Here is a 16,925-nt window from a genome sequence, read left to right as displayed (position 1 = left end):
AGATGATCAGCTAGAAATACATTGAACAGGAGAGATGATCAGCTAGGAATACATTGATCGGGAGAGATGATCAGCTAGGAATACATTGATCGGGAGAGATGGTCAGCTAGGAATACATTGATCGGGAGAGATGATCAGATAGGAATACATTGATAGGGAGAGATGATCAGCTAGGAATACATTGATCGGAAGAGATCATCAGCTAGGAATACATTGATCGGGAGAGATGATCAGCTAGGAATACATTGATCAGGAGAGATGATCAGCTAGGAATACATTGATCGGAAGAGATGATCAGCTAGGAATACATTGATCGAGAGAGATGATCAGTTGGAATACATTGATCAGGAGAGATGATCAGCTAGGAATACATTGATCGGGAGAGATGATCAGCTAGGAATACATTGATCGGGAGAGATGATCAGCTAGGAATACATTGATCGGGAGAGATGACTAGCTAGGAATACATTGATCGGGAGGGATGATCAGCTAGGAATACATTGATCGGGAGAGATGACCATCTAGGAATTCATTAATCGGGAGAGATGATCAGCTAGGAATACATTGATCGGGATAGATGATTAGCTAGGAATATATTGATCAGTAGAGATGATCAGCTAGAAATACATTGATCGGGAGAGATGATCAGCTAGGAATTCATTAATCGGGAGAGATGATCAGCTAGGAATACATTGATCGGGAGAGATGATCAGCTAGGAATACATTGATCGGGAGAGATGATCAGCTAGGAAAACATTGATCGGGAGAGATGATCAGCTAGGAACACACTGATCGGGAGAGATGATCAGCTAGGAACACATTGATCAGGAGAGATGATTAGCCAGGATTACATTGATCAGGAGAGATCATCAGCTAGGAATACATTGATCAGGAGAGGTGATCAGCTAGGAATACATTGATCAGGAGATGTGATCAGCTATCCCGAAAGGTGCCAACCGTGACACCGGAGGGGGGGGGAGGGATCCAAAAAGCGGAGGTTGAATTTTTGTGTGAACCTCTGCTTTAAATTTGAATATGAATTGGAAAATAAAACGTAATTAGAAATGAAAACATATTGAAAAAAAAAATAGTAAAATAAGATATTGATCCCTACATAGACTGCTTTATATAATAGAATGAAATAGAATAGAATGCAACAGAATGAAAAGGAATAAAATGGAATAGAATAAAAAAATGAAATTGAATGGAATATAATAAAATAGAAAGTATATAGCCGTCTTCTGAAATTCGAATTCGGATCAATACGATTTTTTCAATTCGACTTTGAATATTTTCGAATCTAGTCGAAAACGAATAAACAAAACAAATCTAAACTAAACTAAACAAATTTCATTATGAATGCAACAGAACAAAATTAGTAATTTAACGAATTGGTATGAAATAAAACATGTTTATTGTATGATGAATATTTTTAGCCCTGGAGGATACAATGTTGCATTTTCTTCATTAGTACATTATATTAATTAGGATCAGGTTTCCTGTTGTCCTCTTTGTAGAAATCTCTGTACAGCGGTGAGCTGAACTCCGTACACAATCGTATATTGTTCCCGGACTCCATACACATCATGTGAACGATTTTCCCCAATGTGACCAATCAGAGGAGCTGGCACCGTGCGCACCAACGTTCGATCGCCATCTGATCTCCTATGGCAGGTGATACATTATTGTATCCGGGTGATCGCGGTGTCAATGACCGCTGGTGTCCCGATTGGACCTTTGACCCCCCCCCGGCATTCCAGCCTGTCCCGGGGAAGTCTCCACTGATGTCAGTAAATATGGTGTCTGCTGTCCGAATGTCCAGGAGGATGAGGGAGAGTTTCCGAAGGAAGGAGGACTACAGGTACTCTCTATATATCACTGGGGGGGGGGGGGGTGTCCAGCCTTATCCCAGCCCCCCACCCAGATCTGAAATATCACTTTAGTGATCTGGAGGTCTTATTTATAAAGGGAGGGCAGCAATCTTTTGGGAAATTCGGTTTCCAGATGTTTCCATTCTTTGTAAATCTGCTGTTCTCCTTTCCACCACTGGGGGGGGGGGGGATAATGAGCCAATGGTGGGGCCTTCCAGGGAGATCACCCTACAAGGACAATGGAAATCCCTGAACTGCGACAGGTACTCATCACCATCGCCTCCTATCGGGATCATTGTTTTATGACTTTGTGGAAGTTCATTGCCTCTCTAACCCTAACACGTTTCTGATTGGCTGACATGTTACTGGGCAACGCAGCCGTGTATTCTATGTATAGCACAGACCTCTCAGTTTTATTATATACCTTATTTTCATCCAGGTGACATCATCACCGAGTCTCTGTGATTCTCTATGCAATGTAGGCAGATCATGGCTGGTGGGAGGGGCCGGCGGGGGGGCTGTACATCGCTTCCTGAAAACATCCCACCCAGTCCTGATGCAAGCAGTGGGAGGAGTTATGCAAATATCACAATGCTTAGATGGGTGGGTGGGAGTCAGTCTGGAGGAGTGGGCGTTCCTAAGGCAGGATGTATTCACATAGGTAACACCCACATGTGATGCTGAGCTTCCATGATGGAAAGAGCTGAGATCCAATGAATGAAAGGGACGGGCCAGGGACAGTCAGGCTGGGGAGGAAAGGGCTAAATAATGCTGGGTGTCTTCCAGGAAATGAGGCGGGGCTCTATCTGATTGTCTGCAGCTTTTAATGCACATGGTGAGAAGCTCACAGCGTGCGTTGAAATCAGAAAAAGTCGTTTTATTCCAGGAGAGGAGCCGGTACACCTGTGCAAGACTGAAAGGGGTGCGGGGAGGGGGCATTGAATACACCAAATTGCCCCCCCATTGTTTTATAATGATAGAATAATCAGTGGAAGTTTAAGAACTTTCGGCAGAGCTGGGCGTGGCGAGGGGCTCAATGTGCGCGGCCAATTGTCTCCATGAAATCCATGAATTGTGATACGGGAGAGGCCGCCGGAGTCATCTTCATCCTGAAGTGTCTCCGGTATAGAGGACTCTTCGGTGAGATGCGGATCAGGACGAGAGTCATTCTGAGCCGCCTCCATGGAAAATTCTGAGCTTCCAGTTTCCATGGAAACACACGGCTGAGGTCACACCGTAAATCTGGAGCGCTGCTGCCACCTTGTGCTTCCTGATGGTGCAGCACCTCGGAGGGGAACTGGCAACTTTTATTATTACATTGTTTCAGTTCTTATTATCATCGTATTTATAATATCTCAGGACAGTTATTCATTTCATCTCCATGATCTTCACATTACAAATATTCCACTGGAACCTTTTATTTGATTTGGATGGAGTGGGGAAAGGTGTGATGATCCTCTGTATGGTTTTTACTATCTGAGTCCTGTTGGTAGAATCCCAGCACTTCCTGCACCGGTGAACCCCCCAACCCCCACCCTCTACCCAGGTCCTACTGTGATCTGAACTACCCCTTCCCCATATTTAGGTCAGTTGGCTTTATTTTATTTAGTGTTCTCTGTATTTGTGTTTTCCCCTTTTTGTACATTGAATTTTTAATTATTTTTTTTTATTTTGTATTTTATAGTCTCTTTTCTTTATTGTATAACAACGTAAAATACGGAGGAGCTGCAAAAGGTCCAAGACAGGTGAACGGAAATTCAGGACCTGTTTGAAGCCCATTGTACCCCATTGAGCCCAATACATTCACCAAAATGTTCTGATTTTTCCTGAGATTTTGGGGAAATTAAAATTCTCAATTTCACCAATTCCTATATATACTTTGTTGGGGTTTACAGCTGGAGGCTAGTGAGGGCGATCTCTGTATCCATTCTCAGTCCATACTATGTCCTCTGTCTGTCCACTCGATGTCCTCTATGTTCTTATTATGTGTGCTCCATGTCCACTCTATGTTCTTATGTCCTCTCTATGTTCTTCTTATGTGTGCTCTACGTCCACTCTATATTCTTCTTACATCTGCTCTATGTCCGCTCTATGTTCTTCTTATGTGTGCTCCATGTCCACTCTATGTTCTTATGTCTTCTCTATGGTCTTCTTATGTCCTCTCTATTAGGGATGAGCTTCGTGTTCGAGTCGAACGTACGTTCGACTCGAACATTGGCTGTTCAGCCGTTCGGCGAATTCCGAACGTTTTGGCCGTTCGCGTCAAAATTCGAGTGACGCGCGCGCGGACCACAATGCACTGCGGTGGCGCAGTGCATTGCTGCCCCATGATTGGCCAAGCATGCACTGTGACCCCGCATGCTTGGCCAATCGCAGCGCCGGCAGCGAGGAGAGCCATGATTGGCCACAGGCATCCTGCCTGTGGCCAATCATAGCTCAGGCTGTGAAGTGCACGCCCCACACTATATAAGGCCGCCTTTGAGGCGGCTTCGTGTAGTGTGTTACTTAGCATCTGAAGCAGTGGGTGTTCTGTGTACCTTCAACACAGTACACACCAATCGTTTTTGGCTGATTTCCTATCTTGCTGCTGTGTAGTGGTTGTTGTCTGTGCCCTGACTGCAGTATACACCACTATATTCACCTCACCTATATAGCTAGTGATCTAGCTTTAACCACTTAACAACTGCCCATTGCCGATTAATGGCTTCAGGGGGGTTGTTTAACTCTGAGAGGCCGTTAATTAACGGCCTCCCAGAATTCTGCTCTCGCGTGCCCCGAGGTGTGCGCACTCGAGAGCATCCGTGACCGCCGGGTCGCATCACGGATCACGGTAAACGGCCGCTCATAGCGGCCATTTACCACGTGATTGCTCCGTCAAATGACGGAGTGATCACTTGGAAACAAACCGGCGTCATGTTATGACGCCTGTTCCTCCCTCCCCTCTCTGTACCGATCGGTACAGCGGAGGGGAAAGAGATCGGTGTCAGCAGCGATGTGGGCTGCATCTGCAGTGCCCACATCGCTGCTCACCGAATTTAACCCCTCAATTCCCTGCCAATACTCTGCAATACTAGTGCATACTCTGCAGTACCCTGCCATTACTCTGCAGTACCCCGCCATTACTCTGCAGTACCCCGCCATTACTCTGCAGTGCAGTACCCCGCCATTACTCTGCAGTGCAGTACCCTGCCATTACTCTGCAGTGCAGTACCCTGCCATTACTCTGCAGTACCCCCCATTACTCTGCAGTAACCCCCATTACTCTGCAGTACCCCCAATACTCTGCAGTACCCGCCATTATTTTGCAGTACCCGCCATTACTCTGCAGTACCCCCAATACTCTGCAGTACCCTGCTATTACTCTATAGTACCCCGCCAATACCCCGCCAATACTCTGTAATACCCCTGCCATAAATTGCCATACCCAGCCATACTCAGAGATACCCAGCCATACTCGGTGATACCCTGAAATACCCAGCCATAGACGCCCCCCACCCCTCACCGCCCTCCGGTGCTTCTACCAACTCGCCAGTACGATCAAAGCCAGAATCTTTTTTTTATTTTTTATTTCAGGCTTCCCAGCCTAGAGGTGAGATGTGGGGTCATATTGACCCCCCAGATTTCACTGTAAAGAGGACCTGTCACCCCATATTCCTATTACAAGGGATGTTTACATTTCTTGTAATAGGAATAAAAGTGATCAAAAATATATTTTTGGGGAAAAAAATGTCAAACTAAAATAAATAAAGTAAAATGAACAATAAAAAAAATAAAATTACAATTAAAGCGCCCATGTCCCCATGTGCTCGCATGTGCCACACATGTGAGGTATCGCCGAGAATGTTAGAGCGAGAGCAATAATTCTAGTCCTAGACCTCCTCTGCAACTCAAAACATGTAACCAGTAAAAAAAAAATTAAAGCGTCGCCTAGGGGGATTTTTTAAGTAGCGACGTTTGGCGCCATTCCACGGGCATGTGCAATTTTGAAGAGTGACATGTTTGATATCTATTTACTCAGCATAACTTCATCTTTCACTTTATGCAAACATTGGGCTAACAAGTGGTTAATAATAGAGCTTGCAGTCAGTAGTGTTAGGAGATAGTGCGTGCTGTCTGCGTGCTCTGTACCCAGTACATACCGCTATAATATAGGGCAGGCCCCTACTTTCAAACATCCAACTTACAAACATCTCCTACTTGCAAACGGAAGGAGACAGCAGCAAGTGAGATGAAAAAAGATGGACGACAAAACAAATTATACAGGGGTGATAACCCTTCCCTATGTTTTCCAAGATAGTTTTTTTGACTGGAGCTACACTTTAAAAATGTACCGGTTGAAAATGACAAACAGATTCAACTTAACACAACAAACCTACACAGTCCCTGTCTTGTTTGCACCGCCTGTATACTGCTGTTCTGAGTATATAGGGCCTGGGGGCCACACGCATTTCCTTTTTTTAATATGGGTATGGGGTTCCCCTTAATATGCGTACAAGACCCAAAGGGGCTGGTAATGGGCAGGGAGGGCTACCCATGCCATTTTTCTCAATGATTTTCAACCATATTGCAGGAACCAGATATAACATTAAAACCGCAAGCAGTTTTAAATGGTGTTATTTCCGTTTAATGTCATTTTGTGCAGGGACTGTTCTAAACACGGGAAACACGTGGCACTTCACAGGCATACTACAGACACCCCCCAGGCACCATATTTAAAGGAATATTTCACTTTTTTTTTTTTTCACTTTAATCGTCATTAAAATCAGTGCTCCCGCCAAAACGGCAGTTTTTAAAACTTTTTTTTGCAGTGACCCATGTCCCCTGAGGCAGGAGGCAGGTCCCCAAACCCTTTTTAGGACACTATCTTGCATATTAGCCGTTAAAATTAGCACTTTCCAATTCGAACGTTCGAGTCCCATAGACTTCAATGGGGTTCTAACGTTCGTACCGAACGCGGGGGTCGTTCGCAAGTTCTGGTGCGAACCGAACCGGGGGGTGTTCGGCTCATCCCTACTCTCTATGTTCTTCTTATGTGTGCTCTACGTCCACTCTATATTCTTCTTACATCTGCTCTATGTCCGCTCTATGTTCTTCTTATGTGTGCTCCGTGTCCACTCTATGTTCTTCTTATGTCCTCTCTATGTTCTTATTATGTGTGCTCCATGTCCACTCTATGTTCTTATGTCCTCTCTATGTTCTTCTTATGTGTACTCTATGACCGCTCTATGTTATTCTTATGTCTGCTCTATGTTATTCTTATGTCTGCTCTATATTCTTCTTGTGTGTGCTCTATGTCCTCTCTATGTTCTACTTATGTGTGCTCCATGTCCACTCTATGTTCTTCTTATGTGTGCTCCATGTCCACTCTATGTTCTTCTTATGTGTGCTCTGTGTCCACTCTATAGTCTCCTTACATCTACTCTGTGTCTGTTCTATATTCTTTGTATGTGTGCTCTATATCCGCTCTATATTCTTCTTATGTGTGCTCTATATCTTCTCTATATTCTTCTTATGTGTGCTCTATAGTCTTCTTATGTCTGCTCTGTGTCTTCTCTGTGTTCTTCTTATGTGTGCTCTATGTCCGCTCTATATTCTTCTTATGTCCGCTCTATGTTCTTCTTATGTCTGCTCTATGTGCTCTCTATGTTCTTCTTATGCGTGCTCTATATCCACTCTATGTTTTTCTGTGTGTGCTCTATGTTCTTCCTATGTCTGTTCTTTGTCCTCTTATGTTCTTCTTATGTCTGCTCTATGTCAATTTGATACCATCTCCAAGTCTGCTCCGTGATTTCTCTATGTCTTCTCTGTGTCACTTCTATGTCTTATCTATGTCCGCTTTATGTCTTATCTATGTCCGCTTTATGTCTTATCTATGTCTGCTTATCTCTGTCCACTTTACGTCTTATCTATGTCTGCTTTATGTCTTATCTATGTCCGCTTATCTCTGTCCACTTTACGTCTTATCTATGTCTGCTCTGTGTCTTATCTATGCCTTTTCTATGTTCACTTTGTATTTTCTCTACATCTCTGTCAGCTCCATGTCCTCCATATATCTTCCCTATGTCTGCTCCATGTCTTCTCTCCGTCTGCTCCATGTCTTCTGTAAGTCCACTCTATGCCTTCTTTATGTCCACTCCATGACTTCTCTGTGACCACTCCCTGTCTTCTGTCCAGGGCCGCTGATAAGGCAGTACAGCCAGCTCTCCTGTACTGGGCCCGGGCCCCATCAGTTCAGAAGGGGGGCCCGGGCACCTATTGAACAGGAGGTCCGACTGTACTGTCTTCTTGCAGGTGTATCGTCACATATGGCGACCCATCACATTTGGCTACCCGCTGGAGTGCGCATGCGCGCCGCTGCCATATGCGTTCCAACACTTTTACGACAAAACAGCACACTAAAACCATCAGATAGTGTGACGGAACTGACGTTGAACTGTGCTTGCGCAGTTATTATGTGGCTCCACCCCTAAGTCCAGGTTCAAGCCCCGCCATCCAAGTGGACATACAGTTAGATTCTAATTATGCCAAGCGAAGCGAGGCTGTGCCCGAAGCGTGGCGAGCGAAACGAGCCAGGGAGGGGCCCTGTTGCAAAGTGGTGTCTTACAATCAATAATTATACAGAAGAAGAGCTTGTCTTTAACATCACTTCCGTGACATTATCTGACGGTTTCACTGCTCTGTATTGTAGTAAAAACGTTTGGAACGCACATGAGTAAGTTCCACATGCGCAGTGCGTAATTTCTCAGTGGAACATCACTTCTGTAGCAAAATATGATGGGTAGCCGAATGTGACGTGACACAGGCACTGATCCTCTTCTGACTGTAAATTATCAGCTCCTTCCTTTCCCTAATGAACACAGCGAGCAATCAGTACCAATCACTCCTGAGTTCATTCATCACTGAAGCATATTAAATAGTAATTCATCTGTGCAGCTGAGGCTACTGAAAAAGGTACTGAAAAATCGATGTCCTCAGTCACTTTTGAACGGGTAAAGAGGGCCCTGTCAAGTAGTCTGTATGGAGCCCCGTGATTTCTAGCAGCAGCCCTAATTCTCTCTGTCCACTCTATGCCTTCCCCATGTCCTCCATATGTCTCGTGTTTGTCCTCTCTCTGTCTTCTCTATGTCCACTTTATGTCTGATTCATGTCCTCTTTATGTGTTTTCTAGGTCCACTCTGTCTTCTCTATGTCTTCTCTAGGTCCACTCTATGTCTTCTCTCTGTCCGCTCTAAGTCCGCTCCATGTCTTCTCTTGGTCCACTCTATGTCTTCTCTATGCCTTTTCTATGTTGACTTTATATTTTCTCTACGTCTTCTCTGTGTCTGCTCCATGTCCTCCATATGTGTTCTCTCTGTCAACTCTGTGCCTTCTCTATGTGCACTTTATGTCTTCTCTGTTTTGGTCCATGTCCTCCATATATCCTTTCTATGTCTGCTATATGTCCACTTTATGTCCTATCTGGGCCTGCTTCATGTCCTCTATGTCTGCTCCATGTCTTCCTTATATGTTCCCTAGATCCACTCTATGTCCTCTCTATGCCTTCTATAGGTCCACTCCATGTCTTTTCTCTGTCCACTCTATCCCTTCCCCATGTCCAGTTCATGTCTTCTTTCTGTCTGCTCTATGCCTTCACTATGTCCACTTTATGGCTTCTCTCTGTCTGATCCATGTCTATCTGTCCGCTCCATGTCTTCTCTCTGTCTTCTCCATGTCTTCTCTCTGTCTGCTCAATGCCTTCTTTCTATCTGAATGAATGAAATACTTGTATAGCGCACAATGCGAACTGAATCGCCTCTGCTCTATGCCTTCTCTATGTCCACTTTATGTCTTCTCTCTGTGTGATCCATGTCTTCTCTGTGCCCACTCCATGCCCACTCCATGTCCTCTCCATGTTTACTTCATGTTTTCTCTATTCCCACTCCATGCCTTCTCTATGTCTACTCCATGTCTTCTCTATGTCTACTCCATGTCCATACGTCTTCTGTATGACCACTCCGTGTCCACTCTATCTCTTCTCTATGTCCACTCCATTTCAGCTGTATGTGCCCTCTATGCAGAGCCAGGACAAGGGGTGGGCAGAAGGGGTGGCTGCCTTGGGCACTGTGGTATCATGTGGGGTGGGGGGGGCACCTCAAGGAGATTGGGGGGAGGGGATTTGTGTCGGAAGGGGAGATTTTGGGGGAGGCACGGGGTAAGTATTATTCTAAGAGGGGAAATGGGGGGTGGGGGGGGGGAGAGGTAGTGATAAGAATGGTAATATAGAGAGATTTGTGTTGGGAGGGGGGATGGGAGAAGATTTGTGCTAGGAAGGGGGGATTTGAGGGGAATTTGTGCTGGGAGGAAGGGAGGGATTCAAAGTGGGGAGAGAAGATGTGTATCAGGAGGGGAACATTTAGGACTAGAGGCTTTGTGATAGGAGGGGCGCGTTTTTTTGTTGGAGGGGGGCATTTGAGCTGGGGGGGGGGGGATTTGGGGGCAAATATTTTTGCTGGGAGGGGGATTTCAGCAGGGGTGGATTTGTACTGGGAGGAGGGGGGGGGGTTTATGCTTAGGGGGTAAGCATGCAGATTAGTGCTCAGTGTTTTTGTGGGGAGAATGTGCTGACACATAATGCTCATACATCTTGGGGGGGGGGGGGGGAGGGGGTAGAGTTTGGAATGTTCGCCCTGGGCTCTAGATGACCTTGTCCCGGCACTGCCTCTATGTTTGCTCTTTTTGTAATTCCCTTTTCCATTTTAGGTCTTCTCTAGGCCCTCTCTTTGATTGCTCTATGTCTTCTCCATATACGCTCCATGTCTACTCTATGCCTGCTCCATGCCTTCTCTCTGTCCGCTCCATGTCCACTCTATATCTGCTCCATGCCTTCTCTCTGTCCGCTCCATGTCCACTCTATATCTGCTCTATGCCATCTCATTTTCCATTCTATGTCCCCTATATGTCTACTCTTTGATTGCCATATGTCTTCTCCATATCCACTCCATGTCTTCTCTAGATCTGCTCTATGTCAGCTCTACACCGGCTCCATGTCCACTTTCTGTCTTCTCCTTGTCCTCTCCATACCTTCTCTATGTCTGCTCTATGGTCACTCCTGGCTCCCTCTACAGCTGCTGTGCTAAAATACCTCTCAAATTATTCAGAGGAGGAGGATCTCACCCCTTTCCCCCCCAGGATGGGTTATTCAGTCAGTTATAGACAGGCTGCCAGCAGATGTTTTCTCTGATTTCTTATTACAAAGTCCGGCATTCTTTGCTTACTGTCATGTGAACATCTTGAGTTCAATGTTTATTTGCTGGTTGAAAACTTTCTCCAAATAAAAGAAATATTATCACACGTCAGTTAGGAAACTTTTAATCAACAAATTAACATAAAACCGAACAAAGCGCACTACAGTCCTACTTTAAAAGCCACATAAAGCAACTTCCATTTACAATGACTGGCCCTTAAAGTGCTATAAACCCGGAAGAGATAAGGCACCTAATGGGGCTTTAACTGCCGAGGAGAATTGCCTATAAGCCATAAAACAAATAATCGCGATGAAAATATCTCCGATGACCTCACAGCGGCTGCAGATTGTTCTGGGATATTATCGCTGGCTAATGGAGCTGACATTTCCCGCAGATAACATAATGGCAGGGGCCTCCGGTGTGATAGACTGCCCCGCCATTGCCATGTTAAAGAGGGAACCTCGGGGCAGAAAACTGTTTTTCTTACCATTTAGGGGGCCTCGAGGCCATTAAAATGCCGCTGTAATTGGTCAATTCATGGCTAAGGAGCAATTATCAGTGAAATTAGCCGATAGCAGGATATTAAATTTACTTTGTATCCAGAACGCTGTGTACCCGCCAATGACGTACGGAGCACGGGCTACAATGTCATCTGTTCTGTATTCCTGCTGAGATATAAAATACACCAAAATGTACCATAAACCAGCAGACAGGACAGAGACACATTTTACTATTAACAGTCTGTGCACCGAAGGAGCTTACACTCTAATGTCCCGCCACAGTCACATTATTATACATTTATATAGCTCTGACATATACCACAGTGCTGTACAGAGATCACTGAGCCAATCACATCAGTCTCTGTACAGAGGAGCTTACACTCTAATGTCCCCCCACAGTCACATCAGTCTCTGTACCAGAGGAGCTTACACTCTAATGTCCCCTCCCCCCCACAGTCACATCAGTCTCTGTACAGAGGAGCTTACACTCTAATGTCCCCTCCCCCCCACAGTCACATCAGTCTCTGTACAGAGGAGCTTACACTCTAATGTCCCCTCCCCCCCAGTCACATCAGTCTCTGTACCAGAGGAGCTTACACTCTAATGTCCCCTCTCCCACAGTCACATCAGTCTCTGTACAGAGGAGCTTACACTCTAATGTCCCCTCCCCCACAGTGACATCAGTCTCTGTACAGAGGAGCTTACACTCTAATGCCCCCCCCCCCCCCCACAGTCACAGCAGTCTCTGTACAGAGGAGCTTACACTCTAATGTCCCCTCCCCCACAGTCGCATCAGTCTCTCTACAGAGGAGCTTACACTCTAATGTCCCCTCCCCCCCACAGTCACATCAGTCTCTGTACCAGAGGAGCTTACACTCTAATGTTCCCTCCCCCACAGTCCCATCAGTCTCTGTACAGAGGAGCTTAGACTCTAATGTTCCCTCCCCCACAGTCACATCAGTCTCTGTACAGAGGAGCTTACACTCTAATGTCCCCTCCTCCCACAGTCACATCAGTCTCTGTACAGAGGAGCTTACACTCTAATGTCCCCTCCCCCACAGTCACATCAGTCTCTGTACAGAGGAGCTTACACTCTAATGTCCCCTCCCCCCACAGTCACATCAGTCTCTGTACAGAGGAGCTTACACTCTAATGTTCCCTCCCCCACAGTCACATCAGTCTCTCTACAGAGGAGCTTACACTCTAATGTCCCCTCCCCCCCACAGTCACATCAGTCTCTGTACAGAGGAGCTTACACTCTAATGCCCCCTCCCCCCCACAGTCACATCAGTCTCTGTACGAGAGGAGCTTACACTCTAATGTCCCCTCCCCCCACAGTCACATCAGTCACTGTACCAGAGGAGCTTACACTCTAATGTCCCCTCCCCCCACAGTCACATCAGTCTCTGTACAGAGGAGCTTACACTCTAATGTCCCCTCCCCCCCACAGTCACATCAGTCTCTGTACAGAGGAGCTTACACTCTAATGTCCCCTCCCCCCACAGTCACATCAGTCTCTGTACAGAGGAGCTTACACTCTAATGTCCCCTCCCCCCACAGTCACATCAGTCTCTGTACAGAGGAGCTTACACTCTAATGCCCCCTCCCCCCCACAGTCACATCAGTCTCTGTACGAGAGGAGCTTACACTCTAATGTCCCCTCCCCCACAGTCACATCAGTCTCTGTACAGAGGAGCTTACACTCTAATGTCCCCTCCCCCACAGTCACATCAGTCTCTGTACAGAGGAGCTTACACTCTAATGATCCCCCCACAGTGGGTCATATTATTAGGCTCTGTGTTTTCCAGTTGCTCTGCGTCTATAAATATCCTCACATTGGGAGGTACTGGATGGAAGACGTATGTGTGCGTTTCGCTCTGCCGCTGTGACAACACTCCGTATCTCGGCTCTGCCAGGCAGCTGATATTTTAAGATACAGAGAAATGGGTCAGGGCTCCTTCATACAGGATGGTGGCGTGTCGGCGGTATTTTTAGGGTGTTTTATTTTTAGTTGTAGTTGTAGCGCTTTGCCCATGGGACATATTCACACCCCTAATCTGAGAGCTGGAGAACAGAAAGATGTTTGTGGTGTTAGTAGAAGGGGCACACAGAGAAACCCGTTATAGTAATGATGAGGGATTTCATTCACTGCAGAGCCATGGTGGTCAGATATTCACCACAGAGCCAAGATGACCAGATATTGGTCATAGAGCTAAGGTGGTCAGATATTGGTCATAGAGCTAAGGTGGTCAGATATTGGTCATAGAGCTAAGGTGGTCAGATATCGGTAAAAGAATTATGGTGGTCAGATATTGGCAGTAGAGTCATTGTGGTCAGATACTGGTCATAGAGCTAAGGTGGTCAGATATTGGTGAAAGAGTTATAGTGGTCAGATATCGGCGGTAGAGTTATGGTGGTCAGATATTGATCATAGAGCCAAGGTGGTCAGATATTGGTGGTAGAGCCATGGTGGTTAGATATTGGCGGTAGAGCCATGGTGGTCAGATATTGGTCATAGAGTCACGGTGGTCAAATATTGGCAGTAGAGCCATGGTGGTCGGATATTGGTGATAGAGTCATTGTAGTCAGATATTCACCACAAAGCCAAGATGGACAGATATTGGTCATAGAGCTATGGTGGTCAGATATTGGTAGAAAAGTTATGGTGGTCAGATGTTGGCGGTAGAGCCAAGGTGGTCAGATATTGGTCATAGAGCTAAAGTAGTCAGATATTGGCAGTAGAGCTATGGTGGTCAGATATTGGTCATAGAGTTATAATTGGTCAGATATTGGTCATAGAGTTATGGTGGTCAGATATTGGTAAAAGAATTATGGTGGTCAGATATTGGCAGTAGAGTCATGGTGGTCAGATACCGGTCATAGAGCTAAGGTGGTCAGATATTGGTGGTAGAGTCATGGTGGTCAGATATTGGTGGTAGAGCCATGGTGGTTAGATATTTGTCATAGACATATGGTGATCAGATATTTGTCATAGAGCTATGGTGGTCACATATATATGATAGAGCCAAGGTGGTCAGATATTGGTGGTAGAACCAGGGTCGTGATATATTTGCCATAGAGCCAAGATGGTCAGATGCTGGTTGTAGAGCCATGGTGGTCAGATATTGGTGGTAGAGCCATGGTAATCAGATATTTGTTGTTGAGCAATGGTAGCCAGATATTGATTGGGAAATCTCTGCATTGTAGGAGGGGAGGATACACCAAGTACATTTGGGACACCTCACCATTGTGGGAAGGGCAGAGACACAAACTACTAAGGGAAATCTCACCATTGTGGGAGGGGCAGAGACACAAACTACTGCAGGAAAATCTCACCATTGTGGGAGGGGCAGAGACACAAACTACTAAGGGAAATCTCACCATTGTGGGAAGGGCAGTGACACCAAGTACTAGGGGAAATCTCCCCATTGTGGGAGGGGCAGAGACACAAACTACTGCAGGAAATCTCCCCATTGTGGGAGGGGCAGAGTCACAAACTACTGCAGGAAATTTCCCCAATGTGGGAGGGGAAATCTCCCCATTGTGGGAGGGGCAGAGACACAAACTACTGCAGGAAAATCTCCCCATTGTGGGAGGGGCAGAGACACAAACTACTGCAGGAAAATCTCCCCATTGTGGGAGGGGCAGAGACACAAACTACTGCAGGAAAATCTCCCCATTGTGGGAGGGGCAGAGACACAAACTACTGCAGGAAAATCTCCCCATTGTGGGAGGGGCAGAGACACAAACTACTGCAGCAAAATCTCACCATTGTGGGAGGGGCAGAGACACAAACTACTGCAGCAAAATCTCACCATTGTGGGAGGGGCAGAGACACAAACCGCTGGCCCTTGGGCTGCAATTTATACATCCTTGTTGTACTTGGTGAATGAATGGATTGGAGTCGGTATATGGGGGTGACACATGGTTGGGAAAGTCAGCGGGGACGCTCTCGGGGGGGGGGGGGGGGGGCGATGATAATTACAAATCAGATGAGTAGCTTTCCCATGACATCAATAAACTGCTCTAACCGCCTCTCTACAAAGCTAATTTCCCCCCAGAATAAGATCCTGGTGTCTCTCCGCCGTGGCTCGTGTTCATGTCATTCCGAGTGTCAGCGCGCCATTCCTTCCATTATCACTTCCTGCGGAGTAATCTTCTCCCCACACGCAGGAAGACCTTGTTTTTCCTCCACTCTTTGTCTTATCTCGGCAGCCAGAAAACCCACATTAATGTCGCCTTAATTGGAGAAATCATGCGGCTGGTAAAGTTTACAGCAGATCTCCCGCCGTGTCTGTTCTCGCCTGGCAAGACAGCGCTAAAGTTCACCGTGTTCAGACGCCATCCGCTGAGATGAGTGGGAAGAGCGAAGCAGCGCCGGGGTTATGTCTACAATGTAAAGGTGGCAGTCACAGGAAGCTGCTGCAAGTCAGATAGAGCCAACCTCATCCAGCATCATCTAGCTCTTTCCTCCTCAGGCTGACTGTTCCTGGCCCCACCCCTTTTTTTATTGATTTGGATTTCAGTTCCTTTAATCAGTACTGGGACAGGGTTGTCCAGCACCCCAGGGCAAGGATCCATAATTGCACCTCCCCCCAACCCACTAATACTACATGGCTTAGAATGGGGGTACCACCCTGCATCCAGTTTTTTCCCCTTTGCTTCACTGCGCCCAGGGCAACTGTCCCTCCTGCCCACCCCTTTTAATCATGGAGACTCAGCATCAAACAGGCGCTCTCTTTAATCGGCGCAGAGTTATTGAGAACAATGTAGCGGGAACCACAATCGGCGTTGCTCGGCCTCGGAGGCGCCGGCTCCCCTCCATTGAATATTATAATAATTTATGTGGGAAAGTCTCGGGAATCGGCTTCCGTTCGGGCCAGCGTCCCTCCTAAAGGTCACGGCGCCGCCTTTCATCTATTTACAAGGCCGAGCGCCTTCTGCAGCGCGTCTTTAATCTCATCTCCCCCGAGAACTCCGGAGACGAAGATGTGTACGTTCATTAATCGCCTCCCCGCAGCAGGGGGCGCCGCGCTCCTCGGAGGGGCTGGAAAACCCGTTTTTTTTTCATGTGTACGTGATACAATCAATATTGGGAGAAGATAATCTGCTCTGGGCGCGTTGTTTGTTTGAGGTGCGAAGGAGCGAATCGAGTGGGAATTGTACAATGCGGTGCTTACAAGAGGTTGGAAGGCAAGATTTATTTTGCTAAATTTTGGTTCCCCCCACCCTTCCCCATATTATAAAAAAAAAATGTACCCGTGTTGATTCGTGCTTTTTTTTCACGTTTTTTTTTTTAAGCGCTTTTCAGTTCGTTTCTGAATGGCCGT

General features: G+C 46.4%; 1 protein-coding gene across 3 annotated transcripts in view; it reads left to right on the top strand.

The window, feature by feature from the left end:
• The window catches only part of TUB (TUB bipartite transcription factor), a 216,135-nt gene that overhangs the window by 40,011 nt on the left and 159,199 nt on the right, over nucleotides 1-16,925 (top strand). Inside the window, exon 1 of one of the 3 annotated variants that reach the window (XM_077453671.1) lies at nucleotides 438-1,861. The exons of 1 other annotated variant lie outside the window; for it this stretch is intronic. In XM_077453671.1, the coding sequence (XP_077309797.1) occupies nucleotides 1,668-1,861 (194 nt within the window). In that variant the 5' untranslated portion in view covers nucleotides 438-1,667. Of the gene's footprint in view, nucleotides 1-437; nucleotides 1,862-16,925 lie in introns of those variants that run through there. One more of the 3 variants, XM_077453674.1, reaches the window with a different exon arrangement.

Source organism: Lithobates pipiens, unplaced genomic scaffold (assembly GCF_037356315.1).
Source record: "Lithobates pipiens isolate NorthernLeopardFrog02 unplaced genomic scaffold, aLitPip1_a1.2 Scaffold_24, whole genome shotgun sequence".
Taxonomy (NCBI): domain Eukaryota; kingdom Metazoa; phylum Chordata; class Amphibia; order Anura; family Ranidae; genus Lithobates; species Lithobates pipiens.
Note: the sequence above shows the minus strand (reverse complement) of the source record. Positions and strands in the feature narration are given on the sequence as shown.